We start from the raw sequence: 19212 nt of genomic DNA, 5'->3' as shown, positions 1-19212 counted from the left end.
CCAATCAGAGACCTGTTTCATCAAACTTAGCCAATTAGTTAGGACAATAGAGAGCTTTTTAATTTAAGGATAGTAATTATATTTGTTATGCTTTTGTATTTGTATACTGTGATTTTACAGGTTATGTGTCCGGGTCATGAGTTAGTTATTCACTCTTGCCACAGTGAGCTTGTGATTTGGTTTTAGACAGTGCAGTCGGAAGGGTTTTCTTCCCCTGTTGATCAAACAGAAAATAAATCCCCACGCCATACTGAGCAAACGGAATATGTAAATCCTTGGCCTTCTAGATTTATGAACTAAAAAGTGGCATAATAATGATTTCTATAGTTTATCCAGTTTTTGTTGAGTTATCTTTGAAACATTTTTTTAAAGTAATGTTCAAAAATATACACCATAAAAAGTATGTGCACACCTGACCGTCACACCCATATGTGCTTGTTGAACATCCCATTCCAGATCTATTCCCTCTTCCCGCTGTTATAATGCGCTCCACTCTTCTGGGAAGGCCTTCCACTAGATTTTGGAGCGTGACTGTGGAGGTTTGTGTTCATCCGGCTTCAAGAGCACTAGTGGGGTCGGGATGTCGAGGAGGTCCCGGTGCAGTCTGCGTTCCTGTTCATCCCAAACGTGCTCAGCGGGGTTGAAGTCAGGGCTCTGTGCAGGACATTCGAGTTCTTCCACTCCAAACTTAGCACACCGTGTCTTCATGGAGCTCGCTTTGTGCACAAGGGCATCTGCTGGAACAGGTTTACATTCCTGTGGAGGGAAATTGACACGCTACACCATACAAAGACTTTCTATACACTTGTGTGCTTCTTTGTAGCAACAGTGTGGGAAAGAACCACATATACGGCTGTGATGGTCAGGGGGTGCACATACTTTTGGCCATATTTTATAGTTTCTAAAGTAACAGCTCGTTCACAGGGACTTGTACTGCAGAAGTTCAGCGGATTTAAAAAAAAAATGGTGAAGGAGTCTCCAGTATCAGACAGTATGAGACAGTAGTTGTGTTCCAAATGACGCACTGATGCACTATGTGTTCAACCGCGTAGTGTATGAATTTTATAAGGTTCTTTTCTCATTCAACATCGGAGTCTGATAGCCCCTCCCCCTCTGATACGTAATTAAAGCCGAGACTTCCGTTTTTTCGGTTCATTAAGCGCAACATCCGGGTGTTTAAAGTGTACTTTTTCTATTTGGAATATTCAGCGCGAATACTACTACTACTACTACTACTACTAATACACTACTCGCACTATTTATACTACAAAACGGCACAGAATAGTGCACAAGTATGCGAACTGGGACGCACTTAGTGTTTTATTACTTACTTATCTCTTTACCACAGTTTCACTTATGTCCTACTATATAAACGTTTCTATATAAATTATATATATATATATATATATATATATATATATATATATATATATATGTGTGTGTGTATATGTGTGTGTATATACACACGCACATACAGTATAATTTTCCTGACTCTTAACTTTTGTCGTTGAGGTTTTACTTCCGCCATCAGCCTTGACGTCACTGCTGCCCAAGCTATTCTATTGGTCCATCAGGTTCCCATGATGCTCTGCGCGGGGCCACGTCCCCTCTGACGTGTGTCTGGACGGTGATGGCTGAAGTCGAGCTGGCAGTTATCGGCACCAGCGAACCAAAACAAAGCGGAATTCTTCCTCTTCGGGGACAGGGACAGTGCGTTTAAAGAACCTCGTCGCTTTCTACGGACTTCCTGTGGGTTTCTGTCTCTTATCCCGTCACTCCGAGTGGATAACTTTTTTTGATAAACGGATCGATCCGTATGAAACCGCAGTCTCCACTCTGTTGCTGATAAGACCGATAACAAAGCTTTAGGAAAGGAAATCATCTAAAGGTGGCTTGGGTTCATCCTGTCCATGTAAACCTCCACGCAGGGGCAGTGTGAGTGTGAGTGTGTGTGTGTGTGTGTGTGTGTGTGTGTGAGAGAGAGAGAGAGAGAGAGAGAGAGAGAGAGAGAGAGAGAGAGAGAGTGAGTGAGTGAGTGAGTGAGTGAGTGAGTGAGTGCCGCCGGTCATGGCGTCCTGGTTGGGGGGTTTGGGCTCGGGCCTCGGTCAGTCTCTCGGTCAGGTCGGAGGAAGTTTATCCTCTTTCACCGGACAAATCTCCAGTTTCACCAAAGACATCCTTCTGGAAGGAGCGGAAGAAGTCGGAGGTGAGTCCCGGAGCTGAACCGCCACACAGAAGCCATGTTTAATCTGCTTTCTAGGTTAAAAGACCGTGATGATGATGATGCGTGTGTGTTTTAGCCACGCCCCCTTGCTCAGGTCTGGGCGATATCACCGAATCATGTCATTATCGTGATCTAATTATACCGCGGTACCATCAGTAGTTCTAAAGTATTCATTTCCCCAGAAGATTTCTCATGCTTCCTATACCACAGCCACTGGCAGCGTTTCATTTTATTATAATAATGAACACGTCGTACTTTTGTTTTCCCATTTATAGTCACGTTTATATGTTGCACGTCGCTAAGAAAAACCAAACAGCAGCTCGTTGTGTTTACCGAGAACCCACGGAGCGTGAACTCGTCTGTTGTGAAGATGTCGGGAAAAGTTTGAGTTACAGCTTTACAGAGCTCTGACGCTGGAGACTCCTTCCATAAACGTTACGCAGACTTACCCGCACGTCTCCTTATAGACAAAAACAACCGGAAGGAATGAATTCGAAGTTGTGCAGTTGTCAGCTGATCCCAGGTCAGTGAACATGATGATACCGTGACCTGCAATGAAACCTTACGATATCTGGACATTCCTACTTCACTTTAGTGCGTGTGCTTAGATTTTGTTCAACAAGATAAAAAGGTGTGTGTGTGTGTGTGTGTGTGTGTGTTGGTTGAAGCCTTGTGTCCAGCGCTGTGTGAGAACTTTGATCCAGAGCTTCCAGCAGAGCAGAAACACACAGATCAGTTACACAGTGACACACACACACACACACACACACACACACACACACTTCACACTCAGAGACACTGATAACTGTTCCATGGCTGGATTTATGAACATTATGAGTAATCTGGGGACAGTGTGAGATTTGACCGCGTGTCTGAGTTCACGCTTCACTTGCGAGCGCAGTGAAGTTCCCGTGTGAGTACGGCTTCGTCGTTTGCTCTGATACGAACGGCGGTGTTATTTAAAACCCGGTGCGTGTGCGACGGCCGAAATGCCCCTGCAGGGTGGAACAGATTCGCGTGTGAAGGTCAGACCCGGCGTGATAAAAATGAAAGGTTTGACGGTGACGCTTATTTTACGACGCTGTGTCCTCCTCTAATAAAGCGGAAACATCTCCTCCACGACTCCAGGTTTATTTTCGATCATTTGTGGAAGTCGTATTCATCACTGAATAGTGTGTGACCGTGTTGCAGATGCTGCCACCGAGCTGCACGTGTCCAACTCGAAGCTGCTGGAGCTGGAATCGGCGCTCTCCGCGCAGAAATCCGAGGTGGGTTCGCTTCGTGATTCCGATTCGAAACGGCGTAAAATCTCTCTAGACACACCAGACACGTTACAAGCGCTGAGACATAACGCGAGGTGTACGAAACTGGTTTAACGCTCTCTCTCTCTCTCTCTCTCTGCTTCAGTATGAACGCTTGAGGAGAATAAACGGCGAGTTGGAGGAGAAGCTGGAGGCGGCGGAGATCCAGGTCAAACAGCAGTCGGCGGAGTACAGGACCGTCCTGCAGCAGAAAGAGGTGAGATTCTCGTTCTCCTTCTCGAGTCGTCTCACGTTTTGACCTGTGCCGATTCGAGACGTTCTGTGTGTGTGTGTGTGTGTGTGTGTGTGCGTGCGTTTCCAGGTGGATATCAGCCACCTCAAAGCCAGACAAAGCAGCTTACAGGAAGAAGTCCAGAAGCTCCGACTCTCCGCCCAGGACTTCTCGTCTTCGTCTTCCAATCCTGCCGTGCTTCCCGTTACGACCGTCGCCACCACCACCGGCTCCTCCTCCTCCTTCCTGTCCCGCCCCTCGGCCGGCCATCACGGTTTCCACGGCGACGAGGTGGACCTGAGCGACGTCCTGTGGTCGCAGCAGGAAATCAACCGGCTGTCCCACGAGGTGCAGCGCCTGGAGGCGGACGTCGCTCATTGGAGGAGAGTGGCCCAGGTAGCCTCGCCGAGATAGCGTAACATGGATTAGCCAGCTATCCGTGTGGTTTGTCGCTGACTAACCGAGATACACGAATACGCATTTTTATGCGGCATCGGTCAGTTTTGCTGTTATTTATTTTTCTGTAACAGGCGTCGAAAGTGTCGGGAGCAGAAAAAGGCGGCGACCATGGGGAGATCCTGAAGCTGCAGAGAACCATCAAAGTGAGCTCCTCTTCTGTGTTCTCAGGCTTCTCACCGGACTAAATTCTGTGTAGTAGAAGTAAGGCGCTGTGGGTCATGCTGTAATAGTCAACTAATCAACTGTCTGCTAACGATATTTTGAAAAAGATTCTTTACTAAACACCCCGCCATACTCGATCGATTTATAGTTACATTTAATAACGGAACGTTCACGAAGCACGTTATCTCTCCCGTTAGAGCAGCGTCAAACTCCTCTGTCCTGAAGAGTGTCGGAAAGGCGCAAAGAGCTGACGCTGGAGACGCCGTCTAAAAACGTTAAACAAACGCCGTACGAGCGATTAAACACACTTTTTTTTTTTTTTCCCGTGTGGAGCGGTTACTATGGAAACGGTGACGTATTCGATTTAACGGTAACGCGTTAATATAAAGCTGGGATTTGCATTGTATGAATTAACACTCTCTGACCAATCAGGACAAGGAATTCAGCAGCTGTGTGTGTGTGTGTGTGTGTGTGTCTGTGTGTGTGTTGAATAAAGCGATCGTAATTTTGCGTATAACTTTCGAACCGATCAGGAGCTGCGAGAGGAAATGGGCCACGAGGTCGACGAGCACCAGCACGAGCTGACGGCGCTGCAGGACGCTCATCGGCAAAAAATGGCGGACATGGCGAAGCGGCACAGAGACGAGCTTGCGGAGTACGAAGAGAGGATCGAGGAGCTGGAGGAGCAGCTTCAGAGTGGTCAGAGGACTTTTTTAAAATTTGATTCATTCGTTCATTGGTTTATTTTGCGCGGCCTGAAGGAGGCAAATCTGGCAACTTGTACGCTCGATGTCTTCAGGAACTGCTGCCACACTCCACACTCCAGCAGCAGCGTCGCCGGATTCCTCCAAACTCGAAGAGCTGCAGGCTGCGATCCTCACCCTGCGTGAGGAGGCGGAGCTTCAGAACACAAAGTGCAGCGAGCTTGCGGCGAGTCTCGAGGAGGCCCGGCGCCAGGGGGCGGAGCTCCAGCGAGAGAAGGACGAGGCGAAGGCGGAGAACTCGGAACTTCTGCAGAACTACACTCGACTCCAGAGCTCCGTTAGTGAACTTCAGACTCGGGTTCAGGAGCAGGAGAGCAAAGCGATGGTGAAAGCACAGCACGACGGCGAGATGCACGCTCTCAGGAAAGCGCTCGCGGGTGAAATGTTCATTTCTTTTTTTTCTGCTTTGTTACCCATCGAGACTGATCGAAATTTCACGCTTAATTAATAGCGGCGATCATTTCTACAACTATGGGGTTAGATGTGGAAAGAATATAAATCAAAGTAATGTAATGAGATCTTTTATATACTGAATTTTAGAATCTTCAGTTTACCAATTCTGTTTTGTAGACGCTGAGAAAGAGGTGTCCAGGTTGAAATCCCTCACTGAAGTAGGTCTGATGTTGTGTTTTATTTATTTATTTATTTTTTAAAATCAGCAGCATCTGAAGGTGGTCATATTTTGTAAATATTACTGACTCGTTACCGTCAATTTTATTTTATTCTCAGATAAATGCTGAGGTCGAACACGCGGACATCCTGGAGTTCAACACGGCCCTCGACGCGCTCAGAGCGGAGAAGGAGGAACTAGAGAAAGAGAAGGTTAGAAATGATTTCTTAACTCGTTTTTGTTTCAAAAAGCCTGAGTGTCACCTTTTAAAATGGGGTTATTTAACAGCTAAAAGTTTGTGCACCCTTAATATGAAGTCTTACCGACAACATGGCAAACGCGAGTTTCTTTCTACGCATGCTTCCTTATCCTAACTCGTAACAGAAACGTTCAGATACGCATATAGGATTTAATACGCGTGTGTTCTATGTGATTTAAAGAGCGTAGATTTGAAGCGTGGGGGGGGGAAAGGTTTTGTAGGTAAATTGTGAAATCGAGGATTATTTATGTTTCCACCCCAAAGCCAAGGGCAGGGTGCGCAAACTTTTGCACTCAACCGTCTATGGACGTGCCGAATAGTGTAAAGATGTTTCTAAATTGTAAGAAAGTACTGCGCGTAATAATAACTTAAAATGAAAGTAACTATTTTCTACAGTATTTTACTGTCGTCATTACATAACGTTTTGTAAAAACGAAAAAAAGAAACGATGTATTTTATTAACGTGCCTCTGTGTTCCGTCCCCCCGAGCAGTCGGCGTTAGTGGAGAACCTTCGGCTAGCGGAGAACCGGGGCACGTGGAGTGAAGCTGAAGGCTCCGAGGACCTGCAGCTCGAACTTACAGACTTAAAGAAGCAGCTGGAGCAGAGAGAGGAAGCTTTAAAGCAAGCGCACGCTAGCATGGACACACTCACAGCAGAACTGGAAGAACTCGACCGGCAGAACCAAGAGGCCACGCAGGTTTGTCGCCGGGGGGTCTGCTTCACGCGGCGTCGGATGGCGCGTAGCTTCCTCACACCGTTCGTGAACGTCAGTGGTGCTGTTAGCGTTCTCGTTTCATTAAGTGCTTTATGCACTCTTACTCTAGAAAAGTATGGGTTCCGGTTCCTTATTTCCCGCACTAACACACAACCATAGTAGGCGTTCTAACGGTGGTTGTCTCCTACATTCTAGAACCAGAGTGGACATTCTAATGATATTCTAGACCCACAGTGGGCATTCCAAGAGTAGTTGTAACATCATGTTCTCGAACAACGCTGGGGATTCTGATTGCGTTCTAGAATCGGGGTGGGCATTCTAAAAATGGTGCATATTTTCTAGCGATAGTTATCTATTACATTCTAGAACCAAAGTGAGAATTCTTACGATTGTTGCTTTTTACATTCTAGAACCGCACTTCTAACAGTAGTCGTCTCTTAAATTGTAGAACCGCAGTAGTCTGTTACATTATAGAACCACAGTGGGCATACTGATTTCATTCTAGAACCACAGTGGGCATTCTAACGGTAATTGTCTATGATGTTCTAGAACAAAAGTGTGCACTTTACATTCTAGAACCACAGGTTGCATTTTTATGTACGTATGCTAACCATATTTGTCTAGTACATTTTAGAATCACAATGATTTGATGATGATCATTTAAAATAATACGAGAAATTCTGGAATGTTTTTGAACAAATCTTGGAATCAATTTTTTTCTTAAACCTTTTTTTAAGGAACATTTAGTTAGTATTTTTACCGCCTTCTGTTCCTCAGCATCTCATCACAATGAAAGATCAACTTGCTGCACAGAAGTCTCAGGCTGAAGCTGAAGTTAGCCGTTTAAAATCGGAGCTTACGACGTCACTCGGTCAAAAAGAGGCGCTTGGTCAGGAGTTGGCGGCTCAGAAGGAGAAGCTCAGCCAAAGTGCCTTTACCCTCAACGACCTACACATGGGCAAACAGCAGCTGGAGGCCACGATAAAAGAGCTAAGGGACAAATTAAAGAAGTCTCAGGAGCTTGGCAAAGAGACGCGCACGGAGGCCTCCGAGCTGAAGAAGCTGCTGCAGGAAAGAGAGACTCAGCTGGATGCTCTCCGTGAGGACCTGAGTCAAGCAGGGGAGCGAGGGGATGAGGTAAAGGGTCAAATGAAAGTCCTGGAAGAGAAGGAGAACGAAATCCAGGATGTGAGACGAGAGCTGGCGGAATTGAAGGTCTTGTTTGAGAAAGTGTCCTCTGAGGACTTTGAGTTAAAGATGGAGAACAGGAAGTTGAAAGAAGACCGCGTTCAGGCTCTTGAGAAACTGGAGGATTTGGACCGAGAGCTACAGGATGGCCAGGCCTCTCTCAGCAGAGCAGTCTTTGAGAAAGACACTCGCATCGAAGCCTTGAAACTAGAGAAGAACCAGCTAGAAGTTGAACTGAGTCAAGCAGAGAACCGGCTTTTGGATCAGGCCAAGCAGTACCAGCAGACCGTCGAGGAGCTGACTAGAGCGCGATCCTTGGATGCCTCTGCATTGCAGATGGAACACGAACGCGCCGTAAAGTTAAACCAGGAGAAGGACCTGACGATCGCCAAGCTAAAGCGTGAGATGGAGCAGATGGTGGCCGACCACAAAGACACCAGTGAGATGTTGGACATCACCGTGGCTGGACAGAAGCAGCTCACCGAGCTTTTACAGGAGAAGGATGCTTTTGCGGCGTCATTAAAAGCTCGGGCTGATGAAGCGCAGCAGGATTTAGAGGCCAGGATCTCGCAGGCAAGACAAGAAAGTGACGCACTAAGGAAAGTAGTCGAGGAGAAGGACAAGCAACTAGGGGCCATGAAGGAGAAGAACAGTCACCTGAAGGAGGAAATCGACCGCCTGAAGGATCAGCAGAGTCGACCGCAGCCGATGTCCGAACCAAGGACGCTGGACATAATCACCGAGCTGGAAACTGAAGTCGCACAGCTCAAAGCTGCTAGAGACAGATTTGAGGAAGAAGCAAGTACGATCAGGGCAACGTCAGAACAACAACGGGAATCGCTCATACAGTCGCAGCATGCGTTACAGGTGCACCAGAACGAACTGGAGCAGGCTCGGTCGAGACACGAGCAAAGCACCCTCAACTACGAAAAACTGATCGGTGCCAAGGATGAGGAAATCACGAGGCTGCAGGTGGAGATGGAAACACTCAGCGTACCAAGTCGACCTCCGACTGTGGAAATCCTCCAAGAGGACAAGACTCGTTCACTCGGTGGCGAGAATGGCAATGAGAAGCATGACTTGTCCAAGGTGGAGATAGAAAAACTCGTAAAGGGCATCAAGGAGAAAGAGACCGAGATCCTCCAGCTAAACGAAAAGAACCTCTCTTTGACCAAGCAGCTCGATCAACTTGCGGTCTCTCGTGATGAACTTGGCAAACTTTCTCAAATAGTGCTTCAGAAGGATCTAGAAATCCAAGCGCTTCACGCTCGTGTTTCAGGAGGCTATAGCCAGGATGTTCTGTTGCTTCAGCAGCAGATGCAAGCTTATGCGGTCGAGCGAGAGCAAGTGCTCGCTGTACTGAATGAAAAAGCACGCGAGAACAGCCACCTGCGTTCGGAATACCATCGCATCATGGAAATAGTCGCGGCCAAGGAATCGGCGTTACTCAAGCTCCAGCAAGAAAACCAGCGCCTGTCTACTATGAGTGACCCTTCCGGAAGCCAGGAGATGTTCCGAGAGACCATTCAGAACTTGTCTCGGATCATCCGCGAGAAGGACATTGAAATCGATGCTCTTACGCAGAAATGCCAAACATTGGTCACTGTTCTCCAAGCATCTGGTGGAGACTCTGGAAGCAGTGGTTCAGGTGGCGTGAGCAGCAATCAGTTCGAGGAGCTCTTACATGAGAGAGACAACCTCAAGCAGCAGGTCAAGAAGATGGACGAGTGGAAGCAACAGGTGATCACGACTGTGAAGAACATGCAGCATGAATCTGCCCAGCTGCAGGAAGAGCTTCTTAACCTCCAAGGCCAGGTGTCAGCTGACAGCGACTGCAGCTCCAAACTCTCGGGCGATTACACGAGACTCATCCAAAGCTACGAGCAGAAGGAGAAAAGGCTGGGCAGTTTGAGTCAGGAACTTGCCCAGGTCCAGCAGACCATCAGCCAGCTTAGTAGCACTAAAGACGTCCTGCTTGGAAAGCTTGACAGCGTTTCTCAGGTCCCAGACCTTTCCGCACAACCTGTCCAAACTGTAGGACATCAGAGTGCCCAGGACGCACCACCAAAACTGCCAGTTGTTCAAGATGAGAACTTACGACAAGAACTGGAATCGTTACAAAGGGCGTTAGCCGAGAAGCAGGATATGTTGAGAACGCTTCAGGAGAACAACCATCGCTTGGCAAATTCTGCGTCTTTGTCAGGAAACGAGCAAAGGGGCCATGCCGAGGAGCTCAGGCAAGCACGGGAGAGGATCGAGACCCTGCAGCGGTCCCTCAGAGAGAAAGACCTGCTTATCAAGACCAAAGGAGACCAACTGAACCAAGTGAGTGTCGCGTGCATACTCCTCTTTCTTTATCCATCTGCTTAAAATCTTTAGAATTGTGGTGGTACATCGCTACTACATGCGATGGCCACCAGGGGGTGCACGTACACCCCCCACAAACCAGCATACCTTATTATCTAGCATCAACGTCATAGTTGTTTCTCGTTAAAACGCCAGAACCGAATTCTCTGTAAGACGGCATTTTTGCGTATTTCTCACTTTCTTGTTCGTTCTCTACAGGTGAGTGAAACGTTGCGCAACCGTGAAAACGATAACGAGGTCCTGAAGCAGGCCGTTACAAACCTGAAGGAGCGCGCACTGATCCTCGAACTGGACGTCAAGAAGCTGAAGGAGGAGAACGAGGCCGTGACGGCGAAATCGCGGGAGAAAGAGACGGAGTTTCGGGCTCTGCAGGAGACCAACATGCAGGTGTCGCTGATGCTGCGGGAGCGAGAGTTTCAGTGCAGCACCATCACCGAGAAGGCTGCGGCCATGGAGAATCTGCTCAAAGATAAAGAGCAGGTAAGTGTAGATGTACAGGCAAGTTCTTCTTCTTCTTCTTCCATCAGCACATTTTAACATGCTTAATTGTCAGGGTAAGACCGGCGAGCTGAATCAGCTGCTGAACGAGGTGAAGTCCATGCAGGAGAAAGCGCTGGCGTTCCAGCAAGAGAGAGACCAAGTGATGCTGGCTCTTAAACAGAAGCAGATGGAGACTTCTGCCCTACAGAGTGAGGTAGGACTCCCTCTGATTAACATCTCGCAAGCGGCGTTTCGCTCGTATCGCTTGTAGTTTGTCGCTTGTGGGCATGCGCTGTCCAGCAGATCACAAGATTAGTAAAGCTAGCTAACTGTGTTATCAACACACCCTCACCAGAGACCCCGAAGATCTCGACTACTTCCTTCCAAGCTTTATTTTACTTCGTAAGGTCTCTGTATACGTCGGATGAGAGGTTGTATAGAATTGTATCGACACGGCTTGCTCTTACTCTCACACGCGTTCTGTCTATCTCTGGTTTATCTCTCGCCCTATAGCTGCAGCACACTCGCGAAAAAGAGCACAGGCAGAAGCTGGAGTTGGAGCGTCTCCGCAATCACCTGCTGGAGATCGAGGACTCGTACACGCGGGAGGCGCTCGCGGCCGAGGCCCGGGAGAGCGAGCTCAGGCGCAGGGTAGCGATGCTCGACGAGAAGCTGACGTCGTCCTCCAGCGCCGTGGAGAGCGCCAGGTTCGAGAGCTTCTATTTCTCTTTCTTTTCTATGGAAATATTTTATATAAATAAATGTGTGTGTGTGTGTGTGTGTGTGTGTGTGTGTGTGTGTGTGTGTGTGTGTGCAGTCAGCAGGCCAGTCTGCAGGTGGAGTCTCTTCAGGAGCAGCTGAACGTCCTAGCCAGGCAGAGGGACGAGGCTGTGCTTCAACTCCATGCTGCTCAGGAACAAGTCAACCAGTACGCAGTATCTCTGTCCAACCTGCAGATGGTGCTAGAGCAGTTCCAGCAAGGCAAGACACACACCTCTTCCTCCTCCTTCTCTTCACATCACATCTTAAAATGGATAAGAGATTGACATCTAAGAAGATTTTTTCTCTTTTTTTCTCATTAATTGTGTCCCTTAATTCATAGTTTTATTGTAGTGATGTCTGGATCAGTGCACAATAACTACTTCAGTATTTCAGACTGAACAGAAATAATTGCTGGTATAAAAATATGTGCTGGTGGAAACGGTACAGAATTAAATAATGATGTGTTTTTCATCCTGTTCATACACCAGAGGAGAAAGCCATGTACTCGGCAGAACTGGAGAAACACAAGAAAGAGAAGGAGGAGTGGAGGAGGAAAGCGGACAGGCTGGAGGATCAAGCCTCCGCCCTGCAGGTAACGTCAACCCGGCGAACGCTTGCTCTCTGAACTGGATTTATTGTTTATCAGTAATGCAGGGGAAGTTGAGATTGGTGTAACTCACGAGATGAGGAGGTTGTCTGTCTTCGCTGTAGCTTTGGAAGCAGAATACTCCGTCCTCCGTAGTTGTTTCTCTCACTTGATTGGTCAGGAGGTTAAAGAAAACAACTTTGCGTCACTCTGGGCTTTTCTGAAAAGTTGGAAGTTTGCTGGAAGTCCGCTGTGGCACGAAAAACACAACGACTACGTGGCAGCACTTTTTGAAAGTTTTCCTGTAGGATTACGTGTCGAACACGCGCGCTCGGACGAGGAAAAAATGCCATGTGTGAAAGCAAGCTTAAATATCTTTCAGTCTGTACTTTCTGTGTGTAAAATGGCTTAATTCACTCGTTGCAGCTAGTGCATTAAATTAACAAAAAATAAAAAGCATGCTGCGCTTGTAGTCGACATAAAATCGGGCTTCGGTGAATTCCTTGTCCCCGGAAACTTCTAGTCTTGTTCCTAGCCCCTTGTCCAAATACATGTGGGTCTCAGAAGTGGAAGAAAAGCGTATTAATTAATTCGTTACTTGAGGGTGAATACTTTTTGGCGACTACCGTCTCGTACCAGAACAGTGGACGCACAGAATGGCAAGTGAAGTCAGTGACCTGTCAGTTTTTGTGTAACTCTGTGTGTGTGCGTGTGTGTGTGCGTGTGTGCCTGCAGCTGAATCTGGACGAGGCGACTGCCGCGTTAGAGTCGGCTTCCCGCCTCACTGACCAGCTCGACCTGAAGGAGGAGCAGATCGAGGAGCTGAAGAAACAGGGTGAGGACAGATTCCTAGCGGTGTGAGAGCTTACATTTTCAGAGCGTTGATTGGTTGATTTTTCTCGCTTGTAGAATTGTAAATAATACGGAAGTTTAGGCCTGTTAAAATGTAGTGTATCGAAACGCCACTGGACGTGCTGCCGTAATTTCCACTGAAACAGGAAGTCCGAGCGAGACATATCGTGTGGCTCCTCCCCCTCTTTAAATAGCCAAATAGCATTCGACTTGCCCACAGCCCGGTTTACGAGCCGTACTTGACGGTTCGTACCGTGGATGTTATAACCTTGGAGGCGGGACGCTTCGGATTCTACAGAGCGTTTGATTGGACGGAAAATCTGACGAGAAGCTGAAGTGCGGAATGATGTCATCAAAATGGTCGATCCGTATCGGTGTTGAAAAATGAAGAGTTTTGTTTGTTGTAGTTATTTTTAAATTGTTTTTCTTTCTCGTAAGGGTTCGAATACTAATTACTAGCGAAGCACCTTAGTGTTTTTAAAGGAAGCATTATTTTATGGCACTTCTTTTTTTTTTTTAATTATTTTTATTTAATTTTTTTTTTTTATAGGGATTAACTGATAGATAGTTAGAAAAAAAAATTTGCCGCTTAAATCCAGAGTTTTACCACAACTTTAGTCAATTACATTCATGAAAGTTATTGGATCGTTCGGCGTGTGTAAACATACTCAGACTTAAAGTGGAATTCTACTTCTGGAGTCATGGCCGAGGAAAGACTATTATTCCTCGCTCGTTCCAGTAGACTCCGCTCGTTAAATGTGGCCAGTAATAGGAACGTCTAATCCACAGCCGTGATGAAGACCTATAAATCCGCTGAATTATTCAGTTACACGTCTCACCGGTGTGCCCGGTGCTGATTCGCTCCTCAACAGGAAGTCTCTTTTTATGCTTTTTTTTTTTTTTCAGGGCAGAAGTTTTGCTAGACAGACAGATCGCTTCCCCACCTGTTCTGCGTTTTATTTATTTATTATACATCTCACATTCTCTCTCTCTCTCTCTCTCTCTCTCTCTCTCTTTTGTCTTTTATAGTCACCAAAGTCATGCTTTCACTTTCATAGAGAAGGGAACAGATTATAAATATGTATTCAAAATAGCACTCTGTATGTAAAAGTGTGTGTGTGTGTGCTCGTGTGCACGCGCATAAAAAGAAAGCATTATGTCACCATCCCAGACCTACTCACATCATTACCAGTGTTTTTATTACAAATATTAACACACACAACTCCTGTGTTAAACATCCAGACTGTAGATATTTATGATATCTCACGCGCGCACACGAACGCAGACGTAATGAGCGCTCCAGACGTTTGTTAGGTAATCGTTTACTTTATAAATAACCTGCTGAAAGGCTGCAGTTAGGGAGCTTATGGACGTGATGACATATATTTTCCTCACCATGCCCCAAAACAGGCGACTAAGGAGTGTGTGTGTGTGTGTGTGTGTGTGTGTGTTGCAGTTGAAGTGAGACAGGAGATGCTGGATGAAGCCCAGCACAAACTGACCGATCTTCTCAACAGCACTGAAGGCAAAGTGGACAAGTAAGTAAGCGCAAAAAAAAAACACCACACACACACACACAAAAGAAAATGCAAATCTCACCAAGAAATAAATAAAATAAAAGAATTCCTTCCATGACTCGAATCCTGTTTATAAATCACTAAAACTGAAGTCGTTTCCATGGCATGGACCGCTTCTTTCTCTCTCCCTCGCATTCTCAGAGTTCTAATGAGGAATCTGTTTCTCGGATATTTCCACACGCCGAGAAACAAACGCGCCGAAGTGCTGAGGCTCATGGGTAACGTGGTTGGATTGGAACGGGACGACGTGGACAAGGTGAGCGGACACGCCCTGTTTTTCTTGCCGTTCATCCTCTCGCTCCCTTCCTCTCGCACTCTGTCTGCATTCCTTTTATTAATCCGTTATTTTTAACCTTCTCATTTTTGTTCTCTATCTTTTCTTCTCCGTCTCTGATCAAGTCTGCTTTTTGGACTGTAAGACCGCTAAATTCTAAAAGTCTGCTTTCATATCCTGCTGGATCGAAATAAAGCGTTTCATACCACGCTGCTGTCGAGTTCTGGAATCCGATTGGTCGGAAGGTCACGCGGACCTCTAAGGTGGACGGTAACAGTTTGGAAAGGAGTGTTCGGATATAACCGCACGCGTATCCCACGGACAGGCGCGATGAGTCACTCGCCAGTGGTGTTGCAGGAGACGAGCTAGCGTCTGACGCCGTGTTTGTTCTGGAACGCCCACTTTTCTTGTCACGAGCCAATCAGGTTCCGACGCATAAATCCAAGGTCTCGCCTGGGTAAATATGCTACGCTATAAGATATTACATGTGTTTTTCCTCAGCAAGCCCACATTCCTCTGTGATCTGTTCACACTTCTTCCACCAGTCACGCTTCATGTTCTCATCCGTCTCCTGGTCTCTTTAGACATGTTTGGCTCTGCTGCGCCGTGAAGCACTTCTCCGGCGTTCCCTCCCCAATACTCCGGGGTCGTGGGAATTTCAAGACTTATTAAAAAGGGTGGAACTTCTCACTTCCCTGCCCCGTGTGCTTTCATTGGCCTGTATTTCACTTTTGTAATAAATCACGGCGTGTCTCGCGTCGCGGACAGACCTCGCGTTTAAAGATCGCGTGCGGTTTGGAGAGGACCAAGAGAATCCGAGCTGAAACTCTCGAGGTTGTGATAAACGTTCTGGAGTGCAGGTGGCCGCGTTAGTTACGGGGGAAGGGGGGTGGGGTTTACGGGGAAGCCTCTAACGAGCTCTTTTATGACTGTTGACGTGCGTATAATTTTTCTACAGAACTCTCTGTCCTGCTGCTCGTGCTGTTCCAGAGCGAAGGACACTTACTTATTCGAGTAACATGAACACGGCTGGCTTTTTTATTTATTTATTTTGTTTTATCCCACCCCCGCTCCTCTGAGATGTCCACCGGTGTAGGCTAGATGCTGTTCGGTCCCATTTTCCTAGCATGGCTGAATCAGAATCATCACTAGTGCCCTATTTTGCGTGGGATGTAATAAATATACCGTAAATGATCTACTGTAATGATGCCATAGAGCTTGAACAAAAAAGTGCGGTAACTTGTAGAGTAACCGTACAAACACAAGTATCTAGAAAGAGTGCCATAACAAGAAGAGTGGCATGGCTACAATAAAAACACTGACGACTGGGGAATAAATAGCGTGATTTCTAGAGCAACATGGCAACCGGAAAAGATGGAGAAACCAACTTCAGCTTGAGAGAGGTCGGGTGAAGGAACATGTTCATCAGATGCTCAGCAAAAGCAGGGGCAGTGTCCAGCTCTGCAGCTGTATCGGCCAGCTGTGATCACACACATGCTTGCATTCTTCTGACTTTTTTTTTTTTTTTAATAAATATAGTGCTCTCCAGATCCTTCCAGTTCATCCCTATTTTCCATTTTCTGCCTTTCTATCTCTCTCTCTCTCTCTCTTTCTCTCTCTCTCTCTCTCTCTCTCTCTCTCTCTCTCTCTCTCTCTCTCTTTCTCTCTCTCTCTCTCTCTCTCTCTCTCTCTCTCTCTCTCTCTCTCTCCTGCCCCATATCTGAAATTTTCCCGTTTTCCAAAAAACCTCTTTCTGCCTCTGTTTAAGGAAAAGGACTCGTGTGTGTGTGTGTGTGTGTGTGTGTGTGTGTGTATAATGAATAAAACACGAAATAAAAGATGCTGATCGGTCTGAGAATTGTTATCATGGTTACCATGGTGATAACAACAATCTGTTACGAGACAGAATCTGCATAAATCCTGCTGTAATGGAGTTGCGCAATCATTTTGATGACCTCATGTGACGACCCTGCGACCTTCCGCCTCTTTCTTTTTAGATGTTGGAGGAGGAGGTGAGGAAGGGGGTCACCGGTTGGGTGTCAGGGTGGTTAGGAGGCAGCAGAGCGGTACAGAGTGTCCCCACCACACCCCAAAAACCCACCCACACCCAAAACCTCAATGGGGTGAGTGTTTCACACACACAAACACGCAGAGAAAGAGGGGGGAGGGGGGGGGGGTTGCAGAATTATTTACAAATAAAGACGGTTGTGAAGCACGGTGGTGGGAGCGTCATATTGAGAGATGTCTATATACATCTAAAACCTCAATGGAGCGAGTGCCACAAACACCACAAACATGTGACGTAGACAAAGATTTCACAAGCTAACATTTCTAACAGCGTAATTTCCATTCATAAAAAAAAATGCAGATACACACACACACACACACGCGCGCGCACTCATGTTCTCATGTCTTGTGCAGTCTTTCTCGGAGATGTTTGTGAAGTTCCTAGAAGTGGAGTCCACTCCGGCTGCGCCCGCTCCCAAACTGCCCGTTTACGACATTAAGCCTCTGAGTGCGCCCCCTCCTGGCCGGAACGCTTCCGTCGCAACTGCAGCAGGTACGACAGCAGTACACATCACGGAAATGGCTGGAGGGTTGTGAATTGATTTATTCAATTTTTGCCCCGAGACATTTTCTTTCTAGGATATTTGCGTAGGACGTGCCTGCCGATGACTTTGCTTTAGTTTGTAGCTTAGCCTAACTAAATATAGAGGACAGGTGAGACTCTTGAAAGGTTTTTTTTTTTCTTTTCTTTTTTTTTGCGAGTATGGAGAATTTCTTATTGTTTTGCAGACGTTAAGCGTAACTAGAAAGGGATAAAAAAAAAAAAAAGGAAGGTGTCATTTTAATAAATCAAAATCGCAGAATTGGGGAAATCGCTGTGATGTAAGAGGAATCAAACACTTACGGTAAAGTCATTACGTTACCGTTCATTGTTTCAACTCTTTATATTCCCTGTGCGTTCTCACTGTCACTGTAATCATCAGGCTCGTCAGGCAGCGGGAAGCGCGGCGCGGACTCGAACCCGTTCCTGGCACCTCGATCCGCAGCTGTTCCGCTGTTAACGGCCGGCGGCGGGGGGGCCGCGGGTGGACACCTGCTCATGAAGCCCATCTCGGACGCTCTCCCTACGTTCACGCCCGTTCCGGTGGCAGCCGACGCCAGTGCAGGGGCGGTCCTTAAAGATCTGCTCAGACAGTGATAGGCCCAGCAACGCTGTCAATCGAAGCACTTTAGGAGACGCCTGGAGACGGAGCGCCAGAGCCGTTTTTCTCCTCGATTAACGAGGAGACGCGATGGATAACAGAAAGTCCGGGTCAGTTTGCAGTGGTGAAACGACTATACAAGATATTTCCTGAAGCGTTTGCGTTTTGTTAAATCTCTCTGCAGTCTGTAATCAGAAGTATCCTTCGGGGATTTGTAGCGAACAGCAGTGTTTCTGCGCTCGCTCTTTAATCTGGAGAAGATCGTCCGTCTGATGAAAGACGGCCAGTTGGCTCGCAGATGGCTGTGGGATTTATTAAGACCTTTTTTCCCTCCGTCTGTGAAATCCATATGCATAACTTCTCTTTTTTTCTTTTTTTTTTTTTTCTTTTCTTCCTTCGTTCTTTCTTTTTCGCATTTTTTCCCCCTCTCTGGCTCTCCCTCCGTCTCGGTTACAGCGACGACTCTAACGGCCGCTCGTGGTTCGACAACTGAACACTCTGTTAATGATGGAGCACTTCTGCTGTGTATATCTTCAATATTATAAATATGTACTTAAAGTGTAAATCTGAATCAGCGCGGGGAAAGTTCACACGTCGAAGAGGGGAAAAAAAGCGTGTACATATCGATTTCTTATAAATAAATGATTAAAAAAAAAGGCTCTTGTGTAAATGTAGCTATAAATTATTAATGAATACCCGTAAAAACAATTTGGGACGGTGTGTATTTTATTTTAACACTAAAAAAATACAAAGAAAGACTGCCGCTTGTTTTGTCCCGGTAAAAAAAACTCCTATTTTATGGAACTTGCTGGGTTTATTAGTGTATTCGGATTGATTATTAATGTAAGGGTTGAGCAGGTTTACTGTTTTGCTTTTGTTTGTTTGTTTGTTTGTTTGTTTTGGAGGGGAGGGGTTGGAATCACACTTAGAGTATTTGTAATTGAACGCAGAAATAAAGATCTCTGCAAATGCACGTGTGTGAAGAGTGTCAATTACTGGAGACCACATCACCGTCTTCAACCTGATTGGTCAGAAGGTGTTGGATTTTCTGTAACGGCATGCCTGTGATGTAGCGTTGCACTCGCTGATGCACCGTGTGGCCAAACGTTTGTGCACACCTGACCATCACATCCATATGTTCATGTTGAACGTCTCAAGCGCCGCTCTCTTCCGGGAAAGGCTTTCTGCT

At 46.6% G+C, this 19212-nt stretch overlaps 1 protein-coding gene across 1 annotated transcript; it reads left to right on the top strand.

Annotated features, from left to right (window-relative positions):
• Positions 1–1596: 1596 nt before the first annotated feature.
• Positions 1597–18996, top strand: trip11 (thyroid hormone receptor interactor 11). Its single transcript, XM_017463333.3, has 22 exons — positions 1597–2206; positions 3416–3492; positions 3632–3742; positions 3848–4153; positions 4288–4359; positions 4912–5077; positions 5178–5519; positions 5713–5753; positions 5872–5964; positions 6504–6710; positions 7506–10241; positions 10482–10763; positions 10837–10977; positions 11277–11470; positions 11581–11744; positions 12014–12117; positions 12847–12946; positions 14420–14501; positions 14682–14796; positions 16812–16937; positions 17236–17374; positions 17805–18996. Exons 1-22 carry the CDS (start codon positions 2068–2070, stop codon positions 18017–18019), a joined length of 5952 nt encoding a protein of 1983 aa, XP_017318822.1. The 5' UTR covers positions 1597–2067; the 3' UTR covers positions 18020–18996.
• The last annotated feature ends 216 nt before the right edge of the window (positions 18997–19212 follow it).

Source organism: Ictalurus punctatus, chromosome 3, assembly GCF_001660625.3.
Source record: "Ictalurus punctatus breed USDA103 chromosome 3, Coco_2.0, whole genome shotgun sequence".
NCBI lineage: Eukaryota > Metazoa > Chordata > Actinopteri > Siluriformes > Ictaluridae > Ictalurus > Ictalurus punctatus.
The sequence above is the reverse complement of the archived record's forward strand: the minus strand, read 5'-3'. Positions and strand labels throughout refer to the sequence as shown.